This window comes from Musa acuminata, chromosome BXJ3-9 (genome assembly GCF_036884655.1).
Source record: "Musa acuminata AAA Group cultivar baxijiao chromosome BXJ3-9, Cavendish_Baxijiao_AAA, whole genome shotgun sequence".
Lineage (NCBI taxonomy): Eukaryota > Viridiplantae > Streptophyta > Magnoliopsida > Zingiberales > Musaceae > Musa > Musa acuminata.
Genome location: NC_088357.1, coordinates 10,773,646 through 10,793,682, shown reverse-complemented (window position 1 = coordinate 10,793,682; position 20,037 = coordinate 10,773,646). Strand labels below are relative to the sequence as shown.

At 43.0% G+C, this 20,037-nt stretch overlaps 3 protein-coding genes across 3 annotated transcripts; all 3 read left to right on the top strand.

The window, feature by feature from the left end:
- Window positions 1–4,224: 4,224 nt before the first annotated feature.
- On the top strand, window positions 4,225–5,478 carry LOC103998048 (transcription factor MYB1). The gene is made up of 3 exons (XM_009419422.3): window positions 4,225–4,446; window positions 4,548–4,677; window positions 4,747–5,478. Exons 1-3 carry the CDS (start codon window positions 4,248–4,250, stop codon window positions 5,318–5,320), a joined length of 903 nt encoding a protein of 300 aa, XP_009417697.2. The 5' UTR covers window positions 4,225–4,247; the 3' UTR covers window positions 5,321–5,478.
- Window positions 5,479–6,691: 1,213 nt separating this feature from the next.
- On the top strand, window positions 6,692–7,906 carry LOC103998166 (protein BIG GRAIN 1-like). The gene has a single exon (XM_009419559.3). The coding sequence runs from the start codon at window positions 6,787–6,789 to the stop codon at window positions 7,831–7,833; it is 1,047 nt and encodes a 348-aa protein (XP_009417834.2). The 5' UTR covers window positions 6,692–6,786; the 3' UTR covers window positions 7,834–7,906.
- A 7,951-nt stretch (window positions 7,907–15,857) lies between these two features.
- LOC135650155 (putative lipoxygenase 5) lies at window positions 15,858–19,778 on the top strand. The gene is made up of 9 exons (XM_065169341.1): window positions 15,858–16,355; window positions 16,441–16,721; window positions 16,805–17,042; window positions 17,301–17,624; window positions 17,715–17,800; window positions 17,877–17,984; window positions 18,065–18,369; window positions 18,456–18,722; window positions 18,819–19,778. The coding sequence occupies exons 1-9, from the start codon at window positions 15,989–15,991 to the stop codon at window positions 19,573–19,575; spliced, it is 2,733 nt and encodes a 910-aa protein (XP_065025413.1). The 5' UTR covers window positions 15,858–15,988; the 3' UTR covers window positions 19,576–19,778.
- The last annotated feature ends 259 nt before the right edge of the window (window positions 19,779–20,037 follow it).

The window sequence follows — 20,037 nt, the reverse complement described above, 5'->3', positions numbered from 1 at the left end:
AATATTTTAGAACTAGAGAAATCATACAATATTATTTGTTGAGAAAATAAAAAACACTATATATCTTTCAACAAAAACTATGGTGGTGAGAAAATATTATTTTCATTGCACCAACTCAAAAAAATATAAAATTTTCACAAAATTGCAGCATTAAGGAACTCACATGAATGTTGCTTCATAAAAAAAATATATAATTATTATAAAATTTGCCTAAAGTGGATAGTTCATATAAATTTGGTCATATTGTTTTAAAAATGTAAAGTTTCAACTTAGCACAACATTTTTGTATTAAATAAGTTGTGTGAGCATTATATTATGAAAAAATATAACACTAGACAAGTCATATGAATATTGTTTCATGCACAATGAACATTATTGCATAAGAAAGATGAGAAAACTTGTCAAAAAAGTGAATGATTTGCACAATTTAATCATCATCAAATGTAAAATTTCAATTTTATGCAACTTTCTATCATTAAAAAGGTCATATGAACATTGTTTCATAAAAAAATATGACAATGATAAAAGTTACTAAAAGTGAAAGGTTCTCATGATTTTAGTCACACTGTTTCAAAAATATAAAACATTAAATTTATAGATTATTATATCAATAGAGAGTTCATATGAATATTATCTCCCTAAAAACCATGATAGTGGTAAATTTTGCTAAAAGTGGATATTTCACATGATTTTCATGGCATTGTTTCAAAATTGTAGAATCTCATCTTAACACATGGTTTTAACACTAGAAATATTGTATCATTATTGTTTTGCTAAAAAGGTTAATGGTGAATATTGCTTCGTGGGAAAATAAAATAGTGACGAAATCGGTCCAAAGAAAATTATCACACGATTTTTATCGCGACATTTTCAAAATACAAAAAATTTGACCTTTTAGCATTATAGTATTTGTATGAGCATTATTTCATGAAGAAATACAATAGTGAGTGTTGTTTTATGAGAAAATACAATGTTGATATCATTTGTCAAAAGTGGATAGTTGGTACAATTTTTGTCACATTATTTCAAGTATATAAAATTTTGACATAGCACACCATATTAATGATGTAAAAAAAAGACTATGGCAAAATTTGTCATACATCATTCTAAAAATATAACATTTTGACTTTCCATAACCCTTTTTAGTGGTCTAGAAATAGTATGAAGATTGTTTGAATCTCCAAAAAATGGTGACATTAAATGTTGTTATGGGAGATAATGTGATGATAATGACAATGGTGCATACAAATTCCATCGTGCTATTTGAAAATTGCAAAACTAGTTGAATGTCAATTTGTTAAAAAATCAAATAGTAAAAAAAAAAAAATCAAATTCTCATGATCTTTGTCTCATTGTTTTGAGACTGAAAGATTTCGACTAAACTTTAAAGTATAACAACATTAGAGATGTTGTATAAATGTAGTTTTTATAAAAATAATATAATAGTGAAAAAAAATTGTCGAACGGATTGTATAATTTTATCACATCATTTCAAAAATATAAAATTATGACTTAGCACAATAGTTTAACTATTGTAAAAATATAAAATATTCTAACTTAAGATAACATTTTAGCCATAAAGAATGTCGTATGAACATTATTTCATGAAAAACAAGAGAATGAATGTTGTTTGGTGAGATAATGAAATAAAGTGATAAGATTTGTCAAAAGTATTTTTTTTTTATCGAATAGTTTTATATGAATATTGTTTCGCGAAAAAATATGATAGTGACAAAATTTGATGAAAGCGAATGGTTTATACAATTTTTATATCACAATTTGTCAAAAGTGGGTGATTCACATAGTGATGATAAAGTGACAAAACTATAATATTTCTAGCTCACACAAGAATGTTGTACGAGAGATGTTGAAAGACATGATAGAGATTACGACAAAATTTGTCGAAAGTGGATGGTTTGGGTAATTTTTCATCATTCAAAATATCATAATTTTTACTTAGTACAACATTTTAGCAATAGAAAGAGTCGTAAGATCATTATTTCGTGAAAAAAAAATATAACAATGAATATTATTTTATGGAAAAAAAATTATGATAGCAACAAATTTTGTCAAAAGTAGATGATTCACATAAATTTTGTTGCACCATTTTATAACTATAATATTTTGATTTAGCATAATATTATAGCATCAAGAAAGTCATATGAATGTTCTTTTATGAAAAATATGATATTGAAGAATATTAGTTATTTCATGAGAAAATGGATGGTTGGCATAATTTTCATTACGGAGTTTCAACAAAATATAATATTTTAACTTAAAAAAAATGTCATGTGAACATTATTTCACTATAAAAATATAACAATGAGAAAATTTATCAAATGAACATGGTCAGCACACTGTTTAAAAATAAAAAAAATTGATTTAACAAACGTTATTTCACAAAAAATAAATTAGTGACAAAAATTATCGAAAGCGGTGGTTCGATGATTTTTCTTGTACAATTTCAAAAAAAAAATCAAATCTTATGCTAGCACTATATTTTAGCACAAGAGAAGTCATGTGAATACTATTTCACAAAATATATAATAATAAATAGCTCCTTCTACTACTGATTATGTTTTTATTATGGAATGTGATACCTCTGATATGGGAATAGGATCCGTAATTGTTGGATCTATTGTTTTCTAGGTTGAAAGTTAGGTAATTTTGGAAGCATTGTGACATGTAGAAGATCATTGACACACACATAGTTTATTTACTCTTCAAGCTCTCAACAATTAATTGTGTCAATGTTTTGTGGAACCTATGAAGGATTTTTACTATTCCAAATGGATTCCAAAAGTCATTTTCCACATGACTTCAATATATATATACATATATATATATATATACATATATATATAATTACAACTTAAGCAGCTTAATTGTTCTTATTACATTGATGCCTAATCTACATGTATGATAATGTTGATCAATTTAATTCAACTCATGATTATAAATTTCAAGAAAACGCAATTAGTGAATTCCAACGATAATTTGATTAAGAAAACTACGTCGGTACTCGGTCATCGAATTCATAAATGAGATAAAAACGTTAATTAATCCAACAAGATTTAGTCATAATAAGATGGATTCTGAAAGATAAACAAATAATAATAATAATAATCAAAAGATCAATGCAAGATTATATAGTACGATAACGCTTGAGCTCATGACTATAAGTTTCATCGAAGCAAGATTATATAGAAAATTACATGTTAACTATATTCCAGCATGAATCACTTGTACATTTTCTCATACAAACTGTAAAAAATATTTCTCGTTTGTATTATAAAGAAACTAAACCTTATTCAAAATTTTTCCTCTATCAAAAATCTATAGATACATATGGTATTCATAGAATGACTAAATTCTATATTGTAGACTTCCTTCATTCATAGAGAGATCCTTTACCTATTAGGATTTCTTTTGCTTGCAAGAATATTGATTCTGGAAATCCAAAAAGTGTGTGAACCAACCATGATTGATGGCCGGAAACAATCCGTGCAACCCTTCGTGGAAATTCATGAGCTAATGGTCATAGCATCAGTCCAAAATCTAAGAGAGAGAGAGTGTGTGTGTGTGTGTGTGAGAGAGAGAGAGAGAGAGAGAGAGAGAGAGAGAGAGAGAGAGGGTGTCAGATTCCCTACTGGCCGGTGGCAAAAAGGATGTCAGCGAGTGTGGAGGAGACTTAGGGTTAGGATACCTAGTAAATCTTAAAGGGGCAGTTTGTGGGTCCTCGAAATCAAATTGTTCCACGTGCTGCACAAAGCCGGGGAATTGGAAGGTCCGCTGAGACGGGCACGTCGTTGAACGGCCGATGCGCGTGCTGCTGCTTCTGCTTCCGCCTCCACGTTAGCTGGGCAGACGTAGAGAGACCTTTTCCTATGACGGGAGGAGACTCCACCCCAAGATTTCTCGCTTTGTCACTATTCCATGGGTAACAATGGTCACAACAACGTTAACGTTCCATCCTCCACGATCACATCTCTTTGCCATTGTGTTTTATGGGACCGATGATTACTTTGATCGGTGCATCCGAGAGCAAACTACCGTAGAATGTCTGCACCAGCATCCAAATGACATACTTTGGCACCTTCTGCCTTTCCATGCATCATCTCACACGTACATCCATATCTTCCCTTCAACCTGTGTTATTTTACCGCGCATTTTTGGCTTCACATATGCATGATACTTTCAGATCTAACAAGCGTCTGTGATGCCCACCATGTAAGATCCAGTAGAGCATGTGCTCCAAGGTGGTCTATAAGTCCTTGTATCGGCGTGAATGTGATCGGAAAGCGAGGAGAGAGATGGGGAGAAGGCCTTGTTGCTCCAAGGAGGGACTCAACAGAGGAGCGTGGTCTGCTCGAGAAGACCAGATCCTTACTGACTACATTACGATACATGGCGAGGGTAAGTGGCGAGACCTCCCCGAGAGTGCAGGTAAGAATAATAGAATAGTGTAGTGTAGCTTCTCTCAGGAACACTTGTCTCGATTGCGATTGCTCGTGCGCCGATGTCTGATCGAGGATCGTTTGAGTCAGGGTTGAAAAGGTGCGGTAAAAGCTGCAGGCTCCGGTGGCTGAACTACTTGAGGCCGGACATCAAGAAAGGCAACATCACGGAAGATGAAGAGAACCTCATCGTCAGGCTCCATGCACTTCTGGGAAATAGGTAACCCCTCCTTCATCGCTCTCGCGCTGTCGTCGACTTGAACCTGTGAAAGGGGCTGTGTCGCTGTAGATGGTCGCTCATAGCAGGCAGATTACCGGGGAGAACCGACAATGAAATCAAGAACTACTGGAACACGTACCTCGGCAAGAAAACGTCGCCTCAGCTCTGCATCAGAGGATCATCAAGACGGAAGGAAAACAAGAAAGGAGAGTCGTCGGTAGAAGAAGTGAAGGCAAGGGATGGGCAACCGAGTCAGGTGATTCGGACCACGGCTGTGAGGTGCAACAAGGTCTACCTCCCATCGCTACGAGAAGAGCTACTACCGACCGATAATTACCATAGCTATGAGCTTACTCACCACAACGAGAGCACGTCTTCGTTGGTCCTTCGAGATGCTGGCCCTGTCGATTTTCTTGCGGACTTCGACATGGATGAACTCATTTCGAGCTTCGAGGATGATGGCCTCTTGCAACGATGTATTGACGAAGCCCACGATGACGGCAACTTCAACTCGCTATGGTTCTGCGACGCCATGCAGCAAGATGCGAGAGAAGGTACTGGCTGCCCGGAATCGCATGCAGCCTTTGAGCTTGAAAGCTTGGCTTCTCCGATGGATTCTGCAGAAGGCGAGCAAAAGAATTAATGGAGGTCGAAGCAAAGGTCTCTTGGGAGTCACCCATTTCCACTTTATGTCGGATGCATTCATGTGTTGGACCATAAAAGTAATAATCCCCCTTCTTCGGCTCCTCGGATAAGTTTATGGGTGATTTCTCTGTAAAAATCCTTTATTCAGCTTTTCTCGAAAGGCCTTTTCTTTTTCTTTTTCTTTTTTTTTCCAAACAGTATCTTTAATTAAAAAATATTCAGCTTTTCCAAACAATACCTTTGATTCAAAAAATATTTAATTTCTTTTTCCATTATAATGTTTTGACCATAATAATAGAGAGAACATTGTCAATGAGTCAACGATCACATAATTTACGAGATTAAGAAATACCATAGAAATAATATTAGGACATTTATTTGTGTTAACAAAAAATAAAAATATAAAGCTCTTATTAAGAAAATTAATTAATACCAAAATACTAGTGTTGTATTTAAGATAAAACTGATCGACGGAAGCTGACGTGTGGGAATGTATAGGTGGATGACAGGCTGGAACTGAATACAACACGCCAGGTCAGCAAGTGCATCCCATGTGGAGACTTGTGTATGATATATATACACACGTATACATATAATTTTTGTGCTTGAAGGATATACTTCCACACCTTGGCATGTCCAGTCCGTTAAATACGCTAACTTGGTCGATAGATCATTGCGTGTCTGCAATAATCTGTAGCGAAATGTTCCGATTCGCCCTTTGGGAGCTATGATTGCTGGCCACAGTCAGGCCGGCAAATGTTGGATGGGAATTGGTTGTGTTTGCTCCAATGCAGCTGCAGCCTAATGAACACATCTGTGGCAACATCATACGTGCATGCACAACCCTTTTGGGAGTGACGCAAGGTGCCAACAAGGTTCATGGTGGTTTGCTGAGAACTGGGTGGTACGCCATACCTTGTGTCTGCAACTCTCGAGTGTCACTTTACATCGGATGTGATTGCTTCGATGATGCCTTCAGTTCTCCACGACCCTTGATCAGGACAATGCTCGTTGGACTCCTGCATCTGCAGAAACACTGATGCTATAGCTCATCATTATGTCCAGGTTGCACATTAGTCATGATCACCTTGGTCCTGACAATAGTATGCCTTGGAGCAGTAGTCAATGGCTTTTAAGTATTAATACTCATTTGGTATGATTTCTAAAAATAATAATAATAATTCATAAGATCAAATGGGGCTTAAATCTGATACAGAAGAGAGGAAGTGAAGAAGTGTAGTGTTAGAAACATTTGAAGTATTAGTCCAATTGTATAAACATGATGTACAAACGTTCGGTCACCTCAACTGAAGCTTACCGAAGGTGACGGGATCCCAACGGAGCCGGAGCGTCTCCTCTCTTCCTATAAAAGAGGAAGAAACCTGTTTTTTTGTTTCTGTCAACGGAGATCGAATAATGGGGAAGAAGAAAAATTAGTAGAGACAGAAAAGAAAAAGAAATCAAATGGAGCGATGTAGCCGATCGAAAAACCCGTCGTTCTCCTCGTCTCTGCTCGACGCCATCTACCGCTCCATGGACGATGAGCACGGCGATAAGAGCCACCGGAGAGCACCCGGCCGTTCCTCCAACCACAAGAAGCAAGCGGAGCAACCCACGGTGGCACCCTCCACCGATCACTGCCATTACCGACCCAGCGTCACCGAATACCACCGCCGCAGCGTCCCTCCCACTTCCAGCTCCTCCTCCTCCTCCTCCTCCTCCTCCTCCTCAGCTTCCTCCACCACACCCACCGCCGCCACCACAAGCAGCAGCTCCGCTGGCTTCTCCTCGTCGTCCGACGTCGAGTCCATCCGATCGGACCGCATCCCTCGGCCCGATCTCCTGGACCCGGGGAAAAAGAAGAAGAAATCCAAGTGCGGATCGATCCGTACCGGGCTCCGGAGTCTGAGGAAGAGCCGGGAGCCCGCCTCGGCTGCGGTGGCAGGATCGTCGCCGGCGTCTCCAGGAGCGCGGCTTGCGAGCTTCCTCAACGCGCTGTTCGCCTCCGCGGGGAGCCCCAAGAAACCCAAGATACCTATTCCCGCCGCTGCGTCGGTGGCGGCCGCGGCAGGTGGAGGTGGGGAGGACTCGGCGTGCTCGTCTTCCACGTCCAGTTGCAGGCGCTCGTGTCTGAGCAAAACGCCAACGGCGGCGGACCGGCGGCGGGCGTCGGGGGCCGATGCGGGGAAGCGGTCGGTGCGGTTCTACCCGGTAAGCGTGATCGTCGACGAGGACTCCCAGCCCTGCGGCCACAAGCGCCTCCAGGACGACGCGGGCAATACGGTGGCGCCGGTGGCGGCGAGGGTGGAGGAGCTGCTGAGGGCGGCGGGGGCGGAGGTGGAGGCAGAGGAGGAGGGCGACGGCGACGGAAGCGAGTCGAGCTCGGATCTGTTTGAATTGGAGAATCTGACGGTTATGATGCGCGGTGGACGGTTCCGCAATGAGCTACCCGTGTATGAGACCACCGACCCTCACACTAATCGCGCCATCGCTCAAGGTTTGATCCATTAGGGTTAAATATAATACATTACTAAAAAATAAAGACAAAAAAATCTACAAAGAGGTAAGAAAAAACAAAAAAATATGTGTCTGTAATATTATTTGTATCTCTTCTCTAGAAATCGTGTTCTATGGGATAGTCATAGAAAACATAAATCAAATAAAAATAGTGAGTGTTTCTTTTTATTTTTATTTTTATTTTTTGTTTTTGTTATGTGACAAACTGTAAATAGAGAGTCGTCGGAGTAAGCGTATGGTGTAGTATAAGTGTGCAGAGCAGCAGGTAAAAGAGTAATGGAGGCAGTGCACTTAATTAGGTAAGGAGGAACTTGAACACCAATTGTTAGAAAAATATTAACTGTTATTAAAATATTAAATAGTAATGAAATATAAAAAATGAGGGTATTATGATAAAACATAAGGGAAAGTTTAGTATTTTTCTTTAAAATTATTATTATCATCATCATTCTTGGCAAACTAGTTAAATCCATCACGAGCATGATCATGAGGTGTAGACAGTCACTTCCTCATAAAATCATTCACGCTAATAATTATACGGATTGAGAATTAATTGTACGCTAATAATTCAGGAGCCTTTAATTTTTATTGAAATAGAATTAATTGTGAAAAAATATAATATATATATATATATATATTTTTTTTTTGTTCACAATGGGGAACACAATTATGATGGCTTTCTCCTCTCCAACGCTAATCTGGAAGATGTCATACGCTAAAAGAGATGGAAGACAAACGTTGCCTGATTGAGTTGGCACATAGATAGCAATAGACAAGAATTAATTAGTATGACCAATCAGGAAGATAGGAGGGTCGGGATGGACCACTAATCCACCACTAGTATAATTGGCATCGTCACGTCTTAATCTCTTGCCCAGATGTTAGTTAGTGGAAAGGGAGATGGCTGCTGCCCACATGGAGATGTTCTTCCTTTGTATCATTAACCGGTGCATTCTATGAGAGAGAATGGTTGAGGTTGTGTTGGTAGGCAAAACAACAATGTGTTCTGCATGTAGTAGTGCGTGGCCAAAGACAACCTACCCATCCAGGAATTGACTCCCACTTTCGACGCCCTCCTCGTCTCTAGTTTCGTTACTTCTTCTATCCTTCAAAATCGTTCGGTTTCAATTTCGATTTGAACCGATACTTTCATATTAAAAAAAAAAAAATCAATCAAAACCCTTTGATCGATTTGATAATTTAGTCTCACATTTGTTGATAAATATGAGAATCAAAGAATCATGAATCCTTCATTTCTCTCTTATCCTCGTACATGTTTTTTGAGTTTACATGCTCCGAAATGATAAAACCGTGCGGATATATCCAAAACGAATAATTATTCACGAGTTTATAGGTCGCACAAATGGTTGATCGACCAAATGATCCCTTATCATATTGGCGTTAGAAGGGGAGCCATATGCTTGTATCTCGACCGAGCAAACTCGCTTCCGAACCATGCACCTTGATTACGAGCTATTGGCTCCCTCATGAGAGAGAGCAATTTAATCTCACATTGGTTAAAGACTATGGGAACTAAGGACTCATCAATCCGTAAGATCTCCCTTATCATCAAATATATTTTTTGAAGTTCACATGCTCCGAAAAGATAAAATTGTATAAATACGTACATCAAAAGTGAATATTTTTTTATATCATTAAGCTTGAAATACATCCACTTTTAAAATTATATTATAATCAAAACTTACAAATAAAATCATGATTTTTTAATTAAAAATAAAAGAAAAAAATCGTGATTAGGACCAGATATAGTGAAAATAATTCACCCCAAACCAAAAAAAAAAAAAGAAAAAGACAATAACTGGATGAGCCAACACAACATCAATCTATTTCTCGAGTTGTCCTGGATGTGGAGATTAGATTCCCTGCCGTGCTGGTGCCACTACGGCACATCACCACCTCCCAATCAAATTGGTCCGACCCCGAACCGATGCCCGCACCGAAAGTTCCGCGTCTGTGCATGCACGTGTACCGTTTGGTTTAATGCTCCAAAGACGCCCGAGCGCGCGGCACGCACCCGCTAGCGATATGGGGATGTGACTACATCGCCCGCTGTTGGCCACTGACAGCGAGACGTTGAAGGTTGATCTACCCTTCGCTACATCCTTTGTAGATTATTCGAAGGTTCAATCCAGTATATGAAATATGATTTGAATTCCTATGCTCCCTGTTAAAGATCGATAGATGGACAGAACGCACTGCAGCAGCAAGACGAGCAACGACGATCCTTCCAACAACGTATCAACGCGATGATTCGTACCCCGCAGGACGAACGTCTCTTCTTCTAACCATTTACCCTTTTGCGTGAAAGGCCCCTCGTACCAACATGTCATGGAGCAAATGGACAGGCGGCTATTTGGCTTTGCGACATCGACGACAGGACACCAGCATTTTTGTCAGCGTTATCTATCTAATGCGGTTGTTCGTGGCAGGGATCCATGGGTGGAACACGCATGCAGTCACACAACGTCAATCAGCATGTACGACCCTCTCCCTCTCTCTCTCTCTCTCTCTCTCTCTCTCCCCTCCAATGGCAGAGTGGAGGCACCTCGTGAGAGGATGGCGTCGGTTGGTACAGAAAACCCCATCGGCGTCGTAGTGTGGCTTGGGACGAAGCCGCTGTTTCCGGCATATCCTTCTTGACATAACGGAAAGTCGCCTATATGTATCTTTTCAAAATGATTGACTATCATTACACTGATATTTTTATATTATTATTATAAAAATCAAAATATATTATTATTATAAAAGAATAATATCAGAAATATGATATGTATCTTTTTCATGTTATTAAAAAAAAATCTTTATTTGATATCTTAATAATTGATATACATGATCAAAGAATATTTGTAATATCTTAATAATATTCTGTATCGATGTATTCTCATTTAATTTCTTTGATGGAGAATATCTTTCATTATCTCCTAAAAAATTTTATAATAATTAAATTTTTTTTATTGATCGATAATTATAATCAGAATTCAATCATATTTATAATATATTTTACCTAAATAGACCGGATCACATATTATAATATAGAAAACTTCATTCATATCATAATTTGAATTGGGACAATGCTATTCAAACTATATACATATCTTTCCAAAATGATTCAAACAACCATCATTGCACCAACATTTTTTTGGTATGGCAAGCATCATTTTTTATATTTATTTATAAAGAGATAGATGTCTCTATTTTAGTTTACTCGAGCAGGACGATCTGTTTCTTATGTTTTGGCTGCTGATCCGTTGCATGGAGGATTTCAAAACCTTATCGATCGGTTGGCTAAGTTTGCAGGCGTTTGGATTGGGTTTCAATTCAATTCTTCGTTCAGTGTTATTGCAATGGTTACATCGTATATATCGACCGATACAACATTAGCAGCAGGTGTTTATGCGTAAAGTAAAGTGAGAGACATATGATGTGAGGATAAAAGTAATAATATAGGACACATGATGACAAGTAGGAACTTCAACTGGAAATGATGGAAATCATCATGTCATCCAAAAGTATTCTTCAGATGTCCACATTTGCTATGGCTTCATCCCACTCCAACGGTTGTGAGGTCTACATTGCAATATATATACATATATATGGGGTGATGTATTCGAATGGGAAAACTATGTTGAGGCCAGTCAAAACAAATAATTGTTTGTGAATTTACTCACAAAGATAAATAATAACTTATTGGATGAGTTGAAGTATAAAAGAATTAAAATCTAATTACTAAAGTAAACTTTGTCGTTAGAAACACATCTGATAAGGGTAATAATGACAACATGATGCGCCATGACGTTAGCCACGCCCGAACGATACTATGCCCTAAAGAGGATAATAATACCGACGCGATGTGCGCTGACGTCATCCGCTTCCAGAGAACGACTTTATCGTTGTCTGACCCAACATGCTTGGCCAAGGCAGAAGAGAACCGAGGCTCACCCATGCCCTGCGGCAGTTCGGTCCTCCACGCAACGCCAGCGGCAATGTCAGACGCCATCAGAGGTACGATCCTACTCATGTGGACAGGCACATTAGGTAACACTAAACTCACCTATAAATACCCCCGAGTTCTAAACGAAAAGGGGAGGAGAAAAAAGAGCACTTCTTCATACAAAATCCCCTTCGCATCCATTGACTTAGATCGTCGGAGGGGTTAGACCGAGCTTCCGGCCCGACCTGTGTGCAGGTGCAAGAACGAGGTCACCTCTTCCCGACGTTGCGGCAAAGCTTTCCTCCCGACGCGACGTCCCTATCGGACCACCGCAATCGGCCACCGGGAGATCTCGAGGGACGCCACGCTATATCCCTATCGTTCGGACCCCCAACCAAGTCGCGTCGATCCCGAGACCACGGCATAAAGTTGTTTGCACTAACAACATCCATCCCAAATGGATAAAATTACATGGAATCCAACTATTCTATAGGGGTAAAATTGTGTGGAGTCTGCACACAGCCCACAATTTCAAGTCAATTAATTTGGTTTGCTCTGATGTGAATGGTTAGTAAACATTGATTTTATCTTAGAAAAATGCTACATTAAATTGAAATCATCCATACGAATAATCAGAAATAATAAACTAAACATCTAAATGAATGCGTGATTTATCTGTCGGCGTGTCAGCCTCCCCACCCACAGCTTGCTCGGATCACGACCGCGACCACGCACCGACGATGTGATCACGGAGGACGTCCGCCATGCGCGTGTAAACTGCTCGACTGTTGGTTGCTTTGACTTGGGGCCAATCCCCTCGCGACACCCGTAGATGCTGCAGCTACTCGTCAAACCTACAACATCACCCCTACATATCAATTAATAGATTTCAACGACGGAGAATGGCCGGTGCATTGACGCATTCCAAAGCTTAAAGATGGAGAAGAACCGTCCAGCCACCGCCTTGACTTCCCGTAAATTGCTAAAGGTCAAACAAAATGATCCCCGAAACATTTCCAAGTCAAACCATGCATGGTTTCTTCTATTTGCTATTCTCGAGTCAAATCCTGGGAAGCAAAAGCAAGCTCCTTTGCTTTGGTCATTAACCTCATGTCGACGTTCGAGTACCAGTCATCTTCCACGGATTCATACAGCTCCCTTCTCATGTTTCCTTGCGGAACACTTTGTTGCCTAACTCGAAACACACAGCTAGCTGTGCGATCGACACGTCCAACTTTGTCTTCTCCTACTTTACTCCATCTAAAGGCCGAACGACTAATGGAAGGAAGGTTGGTATGAATCAGTTGTATCTCCAGCCCTCGTCAACATCCAAGTGAGAACAACATGTAATCTGACCTCCTAAAAGTCCTTTGCTCGGCCGACTTTACCATCGAGTTCGTCGTCCGTCAGACTCTTCTTCACGTCATGCGTCATCCCCATCGAAGTTAGGTGCTCATTACAGTTCCATGATGGAACAAACTGGTGAGGCGGCAGGCCGTGGAACAAAGCTTAGGCTGACCATTTCCTGTCACGGATCAAGCAACATCGAGAACTCAACTACCGCTCATCTAATTAAGTGCGAGCATTACGGCTTTGCATGTCGCCTTCATCGACTCGTCGATCCTGCTGCATTGATATGAACAACCTGAAAATGAACTCTCTGCCTTGCAAATGAAGCGGCTCCGATGACCACGTCATGCAAACTTGATTAGCACGCCGAATACCTACGAACAGCAGAATAATTAGTATGGTCTCATCATCATCATCATCATCCTATGCTGTCGAAGCCCGCAGAAGATGATCTCGATGCTTATTAATTATTATTATGCTTTGTGGTTCTCTCAGCTGAGACGTGGTTCGTTTCGGTCACCACATACATTACCAATTAATGTGGATCCTATCGATCTCCAGGTCAGTCTTAGGGTGTTTAAGCGATTACGGATGGGATGTAACTCGTGCGTACTTCAGTCCTATAAATCGTGATCATCAAGTACGTAAACGATTCTATCTGCTTCGTATTTACATTTTTTTTATAGGAGAAAGCTAATCTCCAACTTTGTCGTGGAGCATCATGACCTTCTCTTGTCAGCATCACCATCTCCTTCTCACGACCGGACTTTATATCATATATCTTTTGCCGACTGCTTTATCGAACAGTTGCGTTGACCAATTCTACGCTACCAAGGCATTAAAGAAGACATATATGCAACCCATAAACCATACTAATACATAAAACGAAGTGCAACATCAATTATGTTTGATATTAGTCTTGGCGAAGTATGCATCCCCACACTCGTACACAGCTGCCGGTCGTCCATGGCGGATGAAAGCAACACGACTAACCAGTCAATTCGTTAGGCAGGTTTTTATGTGAACACATGACTTTCTATAGCTCCATAATTCAAACTCGAGTTTCATGGTTGATTCATTCGAACGAGAACCGAATCAAAATCGAATCCAGTTTAAATTTCTTAAAATTGAAATCGAACCTTTTATTCTGGTTTTTAGCTTCTTTTGCCCTTGAAAAGGGAGGGCGGTGCTGCTGCATTGGTCTCCAAATTAGTAGCTGCTTTCCTTCCTCCTCCTCCTCCTCCTCCTCCTCTCTTCTTTGTTATATACACATAGATACATAGAAGACAGGTAGAACACGCGATCTCCCTTCTTTTCTAACTTTGTTTCTTCTTCTGTACTGCTCAGATTAATAATGTAAGAACGTAGAGAAAAAGTAGCGTGGCGATTTAGACAGTCCCTTTCATTTTTGTGAGGATAGCACAGAACTTCCATCTCTTTCCTTCCAGTAAGGGACGAAAGGATCCCAATAAACCTCAAGTTCTAAAGTCAACGTTAGCGATGAACTATTCCTCCAACGAAGAGCTCGTTGTCTTATTTTGTTTGATCCACTGTTGCTGCTTTCACAAACCTACGCAACAGCTAATAAGTTCGATACACGTGGCTTCCTATTCCCTTAGCTTTGGAATCATGTGGGTTATTATGCCCTTTATAAACCCACCCAAATTGTTGTCCTCCCATCGGTTATTTGATATCCATCAATTAATTATTATCATTATGACGTCGGAATCCCATCCGAGCGTCGGAGGACGGTGTGGCGAATTGGGCTGCGTTACATACGTTTAGGTGTTTGACCACACGTGTGGCGGATGTGGGTCAACACGGATCTCCGTTCAAAGTGAAGGAATCGCACGAAGGCAAAAACCATTCGCACGTGGAGCAGGTGGGGGCGCCCTGCCCTATTCATTCGGACCCCACCAAGTTCGCATGCCCTCAATTCTTTCACCATATGACAGTGGTCTCCCCCATTAACTCAGTGGGTGAGAGGCGACGTGGCCACCATCACACGCTCCCAAAGCTACTTTGTTATGTATACTTTTTCCTCTTTTTCTTGGCCACGTCAGCACGGTGTGAATAACGAGTTACTTGTGCGGAACACCAGCAATGATTGATTACTGCTTACGTGGAATATTCAGGAATATCTGGCAATTTCACCTACTTGGCATCAGATTGAATCCGTTTGGGTTCGGTTCGAAATCATTCTACTCGATTCAATTTTGATTTTGGACCGGTTCAATTTCGGTTCAAGCCGTGGGGGGTCACTGGGATTCCTCCGCGAAGAGCACACATGTTTTTTGCCAGCACGCGTGTTGCGAAGAACACGACCGCATCACATACACTGTAATCGTTTCCAGCACCTGAACGCACTCGCCTTCCCCCTTCCTTTGCTTCACCATTTATGGATGTTGCAGGTCAAATACGTAGATAAATAAGCTAAGATTTTTCCGAGCTAAATAAATCATATTATCCTTTTACACTTGGGATAATGGAAACCCATACGATTTCTACATGTTCTGTTTGTGTTCCGTCATGCTTACGGGACTGGATTGGTATTTAAGGATTTGTGGTGGGCATCGGCGGTCCTTTGAAACGGACGTCGTTGCCGCGAAGCTGCCATTTGGCCCTTATTTATCGCGAGGGAGAAAGCGTGTCCGTGTTGCAATGCCCATTTTACCCACTCGCCAGCCCCTATATAGTAGGACTTGCCCACCTTCCCCTGTTCGACCAAGGAGAGTCACCAAAGAAGGGGAGGAATTCAAGCGGACAGGAAACCAAGTCTTGCGCTTCTGCCCAAAAATCTACTGTTTCCATCGGGAAGTCGAGATTTTGGGAAGGGGAGGATATTGGATGGCTGCCTCTCTGGAGATCTTTGGCTCTTCATTGCTCCCAAGGACCTGCCTCCTTTCTTCTTCCAGCTCGCCGCTGTTTGGAGGAGGCGAGCAGAGGAATCTTTTCTTCCCTTGCAAGCAGAGGAGGAGCTGCACGGCAGGGCGAGCGGTGCGGACTCCGGTGGCCGCCGTGGTGCTGACCGAGAGGTTCGCGAGGGTTGAGGCGGAAGAGAAGCCCGTGAGGTTTAAGGTCAGGGCGGCGGTGACGGTGAGGAGAAAGAAGAAGGAGGATCTAAAGGAGACGATCGCGAACCAGCTCGATGCTTTCTCCGACAAGATTGGGAGGAACGTGGTGTTGGAGCTCGTCAGCACCGAGTTCGATCCAAGTAGGCTGACTCCCTCTTCCTCCCGTTTCTGCCGGTTTGGATGAATTGTTTCTCTTCATCTTATAGCTAATATTTGGTGCTAAAGGAACGAGGAAGGCGAAGACCAGTAACATGGCGGAGCTGAAGGGCTGGTTCGAGAAGAAGAACGCCAAGGCCGAGCGGGTGGTCTACACGGCGGAGTTCACGGTGGACTCCAGCTTCGGCGAGCCCGGAGCGATCAAGGTGCTCAACCGGCACCAGAGGGAGTTCTTCCTGGAGAGCATCGTGGTCGAAGGCTTCGCCTGCGGCCCCGTCCACTTCCCTTGCAATTCTTGGGTGCAGCCTACCAGAATCCACGCCAGCAAGCGGGTCTTCTTCAGCAACAAGGTCCTCTATCCATCCTCCAACGCAGAACTTGGACGCACAGAATTCGGATCACTAACAATCATCATCTTTTGCTGTCGGTGCAGCCTTATCTGCCATCTCAGACGCCCTCAGGACTGAGGAACCTGAGGCAGCAGGAGCTGACGGAGTTGAGGGGCGACGGCAAGGGCCAGAGGAAGCTGACCGATAGAATCTACGATTACGACGTTTACAATGACTTGGGCAACCCCGACAAGGGGATCGAATTCGCCAGGCCAACCCTGGGAGGGGAGAAGCTGCCTTACCCAAGGAGATCGAGGACAGGGAGAGCCCCCACGAGCACAGGTATGAGACGCAGCCAGTCTGCAACCTCTCGGTCGTAACTCGCTGTCCAAAGTTGAATCATTCATAGTCTTTCGAGCATTCATTAAGAAAAAGCTCAGAGTTTGATTTAGTCAACAACAAGAAATGCAATCGCAGACATGGTTGAGTTAGTCAAAGGCAAGCTTGGCCGTCACCTCTCCTTTCTCTGTGTCGGTGAAAAGGGTGGCCTCGAGAGGCTAATCTTGGTTGGCGCTTCTGACTCCGTGACGTGCTTTGCAGACAAGGATGCTGAGACGCGGGTGGAAGATCCACTGCCCGTGTACGTGCCGCGGGACGACCAATTCGAGGAGGGCAAGCAGGAGATGCTGACGGCAGGGGCTCAAAAGGCCGTGCTCCACAACCTGGTTCCCATGCTTGTCGCCGCCTTCTCCCCGGAGAGCCACGACTTCAAGGCCTTCCACGAGGTGGACAACCTCTTCAAGGAAGGCCTGCGCTTGAAGCAGAGCTTGCAAGATCAGCTCTTTCACAAGATCCCCCTCGTCAGCAAGATTGAAGAGTCGAGCGAAGCCCTCCTCCGTTACGACACCCCCGACATCATCACAAGTGAGCACTAGTCTTTCGTATCCTCCTCGTTCTACTTGTAGCATCAATGCCTTTTGACCCTCGCCTCTCTCATTGGCACGCATCCGGCAGAGGACAAGTTCGCATGGCTGCGCGACGACGAGTTCGCCCGTCAAACTCTGGCAGGCATCAATCCCGTTAACATAGAAAGGCTTCAGGTACTCGAATCCTCCCTCGAAGAAATCCTACCCGAATCACCTCTGCTTTTTTCTAATGGTGCTTCAACCGCTGTAGGTGTTCCCTCCCGTGAGTAAGTTAGACCCCGCCATCTATGGTCCGCCTGAATCCTCCATCAAAGAAGAACACATCGTCAGCCATCTCAATGGCATGTCTGTTCAACAGGTAACTCACAAAGATTTCATCTTTCTTGACTTTGGGTACCGAAATTGACATGCGACTTGCTATGCAACATCTGCAAACAGGCCTTGGACGAGAAGAAGCTGTTCGTATTGGACTACCATGATGTGTACCTCCCCTTCCTCGATCGGATCAATGCGCACGACGGGCGAAAAGCCTACGGCACTCGCACCATCTTTTTCCTCACCGAGCTGGGAACTCTTAAGCCGATTGCCATCGAGCTGAGTCTGCCGCCCGTGAGACCCGGCGACACTCGGGCAAAGCGCGTCTTCACACCGCCCACCGATGCCACCAGCAATTGGCTTTGGCAGCTCGCCAAGGCGCACGTCTGCTCCAACGACGCCGGCGTCCACCAACTCGTCAACCATTGGTATGTGCGCTTGCGGTTGATCCGATTGATGTATGGATACCCCGAGGACAGGGAGTAACATATGATCATGGCGGCGTTGCTTGTAGGTTGAAGACTCACGCGTGCATCGAGCCGTTTATACTGGCAGCTCATCGGCAACTAAGTGCGATGCACCCCATCTTCAAGCTGCTGAAGCCCCACATGAGATACACGCTAGAGGTGAATGCTATGGCTCGCCAAATCCTCATCAACGGCGGCGGAGTGATCGAGTCCGGCTTCACTCCTGGACCTGTTTGCATGGAGATCAGCGCGGCCGCGTACCGCGATCACTGGCGCATCGATCAGGAAGGACTCCCTGCCGATCTCATCAGAAGGCAAGTATGACGTCGAAGGTGATGCATGACTTTGAGATGTGATGAAACATCGAGCTAACGAGTGTTGGTCTTCCGGTGTCTTCTGATCGTGAACAGAGGCATGGCGGTGGAGGACCCGACGCAGCCGCATGGCCTGAGTCTCGTCATAGAAGACTACCCGTACGCCACCGATGGCCTCCTCCTGTGGTCGGCGATCCAGTCGTGGGTCGAGACCTACGTCGCCACCTACTACGCCGACGCCGAGTCCGTCCAGTCCGACTACGAGCTCCAGAGCTGGTACGCCGAGGCCGTCAACGTCGGCCACGCCGACAAGCGATGTGCGCCATGGTGGCCGCGCCTGTCGAGTCCTGCCGAGTTGAGCTCCTTCCTCACCACCCTCATCTGGCTCAGCTCGGCCCAGCACGCGGCCCTCAACTTCGGCCAGTACCCCCTCGGCGGTTACATACCGAACCGGCCGCCGCTGATGCGCCGGCTCGTCCCGGTGGAAGGCGACCCGGAGTACGAGCACTTCCGGGCTGACCCGGCCAAGTACTTCTTGTCCGCGCTGCCGAGCCTGACTCAGGCGACCACGTTCCTGACGGTGATCGACACCCTGTCGACGCACTCGGTGGACGAGGAGTACCTGGGGGAGAGACCGGACCCATACACGTGGACGGGGGACGGCGAGATGGTGGAGGCGTTCCACGAGTTCGCGGCGGAGGTGAGGCGGGCCGAGTCGGAGATCGCGAGTCGGAACGCGGACCCGGCGAGGCGGAACCGGTGCGGCGCCGGGGTGTTGCCGTACGAGTTGATGGCTCCGAGTTCGGGACCGGGAATCACGTGCCGAGGGGTGCCCAACAGCGTGACCATCTGACCACTCACGTGGTGGTACAATTTTTTATTGAATATCAATACATACATACATACATATACATAAGAGAGGTATTCTTTTATCAATGGCTATGGGCGCATCACAAGACGAGTAATGTGTGTAAATAAATAGATGATATACATAATAATTGTTGGATGGAACTCTTTTGAAGGAGAATAAATAAATTAAGCGATACATTTTTATTCTGTGCTACTCTTGAAATTGTTTTTTTTTTGTGGAACCTATATATATATATATATATATATATATATATATATATATATATTCATACTTATAATATACTCTGATATCATATATCATAAGGATTTCATTAAAAATATTTATTATCGGTATAGATGTATATATATATTTTTTGACGTGGGGATAACTATATCGATGGCATGTCTAATAAGATCACTTTAATGTTTAAGTTAGTAAGGATTTAGAGAGTTCGACCAAATGTCG

Coding starts and splice junctions, on each gene's coding strand:
- LOC103998166 (XM_009419559.3), top strand. CDS start 6,787: ATGGAGCGATGTAGCCGATCGAAAAACCCGTCGTTCTCCTCGTCTCTG.
- LOC103998048 (XM_009419422.3), top strand. CDS start 4,248: ATGTGCTCCAAGGTGGTCTATAAGTCCTTGTATCGGCGTGAATGTGAT. Junction 4,447..4,547: donor AGACCTCCCCGAGAGTGCAG/GTAAGAATAATA, acceptor CGTTTGAGTCAG/GGTTGAAAAGGTGCGGTAAA. Junction 4,678..4,746: donor CATGCACTTCTGGGAAATAG/GTAACCCCTCCT, acceptor GTGTCGCTGTAG/ATGGTCGCTCATAGCAGGCA.
- LOC135650155 (XM_065169341.1), top strand. CDS start 15,989: ATGGCTGCCTCTCTGGAGATCTTTGGCTCTTCATTGCTCCCAAGGACC. Junction 16,722..16,804: donor GGGTCTTCTTCAGCAACAAG/GTCCTCTATCCA, acceptor CTGTCGGTGCAG/CCTTATCTGCCATCTCAGAC. Junction 18,370..18,455: donor CACCAACTCGTCAACCATTG/GTATGTGCGCTT, acceptor CGTTGCTTGTAG/GTTGAAGACTCACGCGTGCA.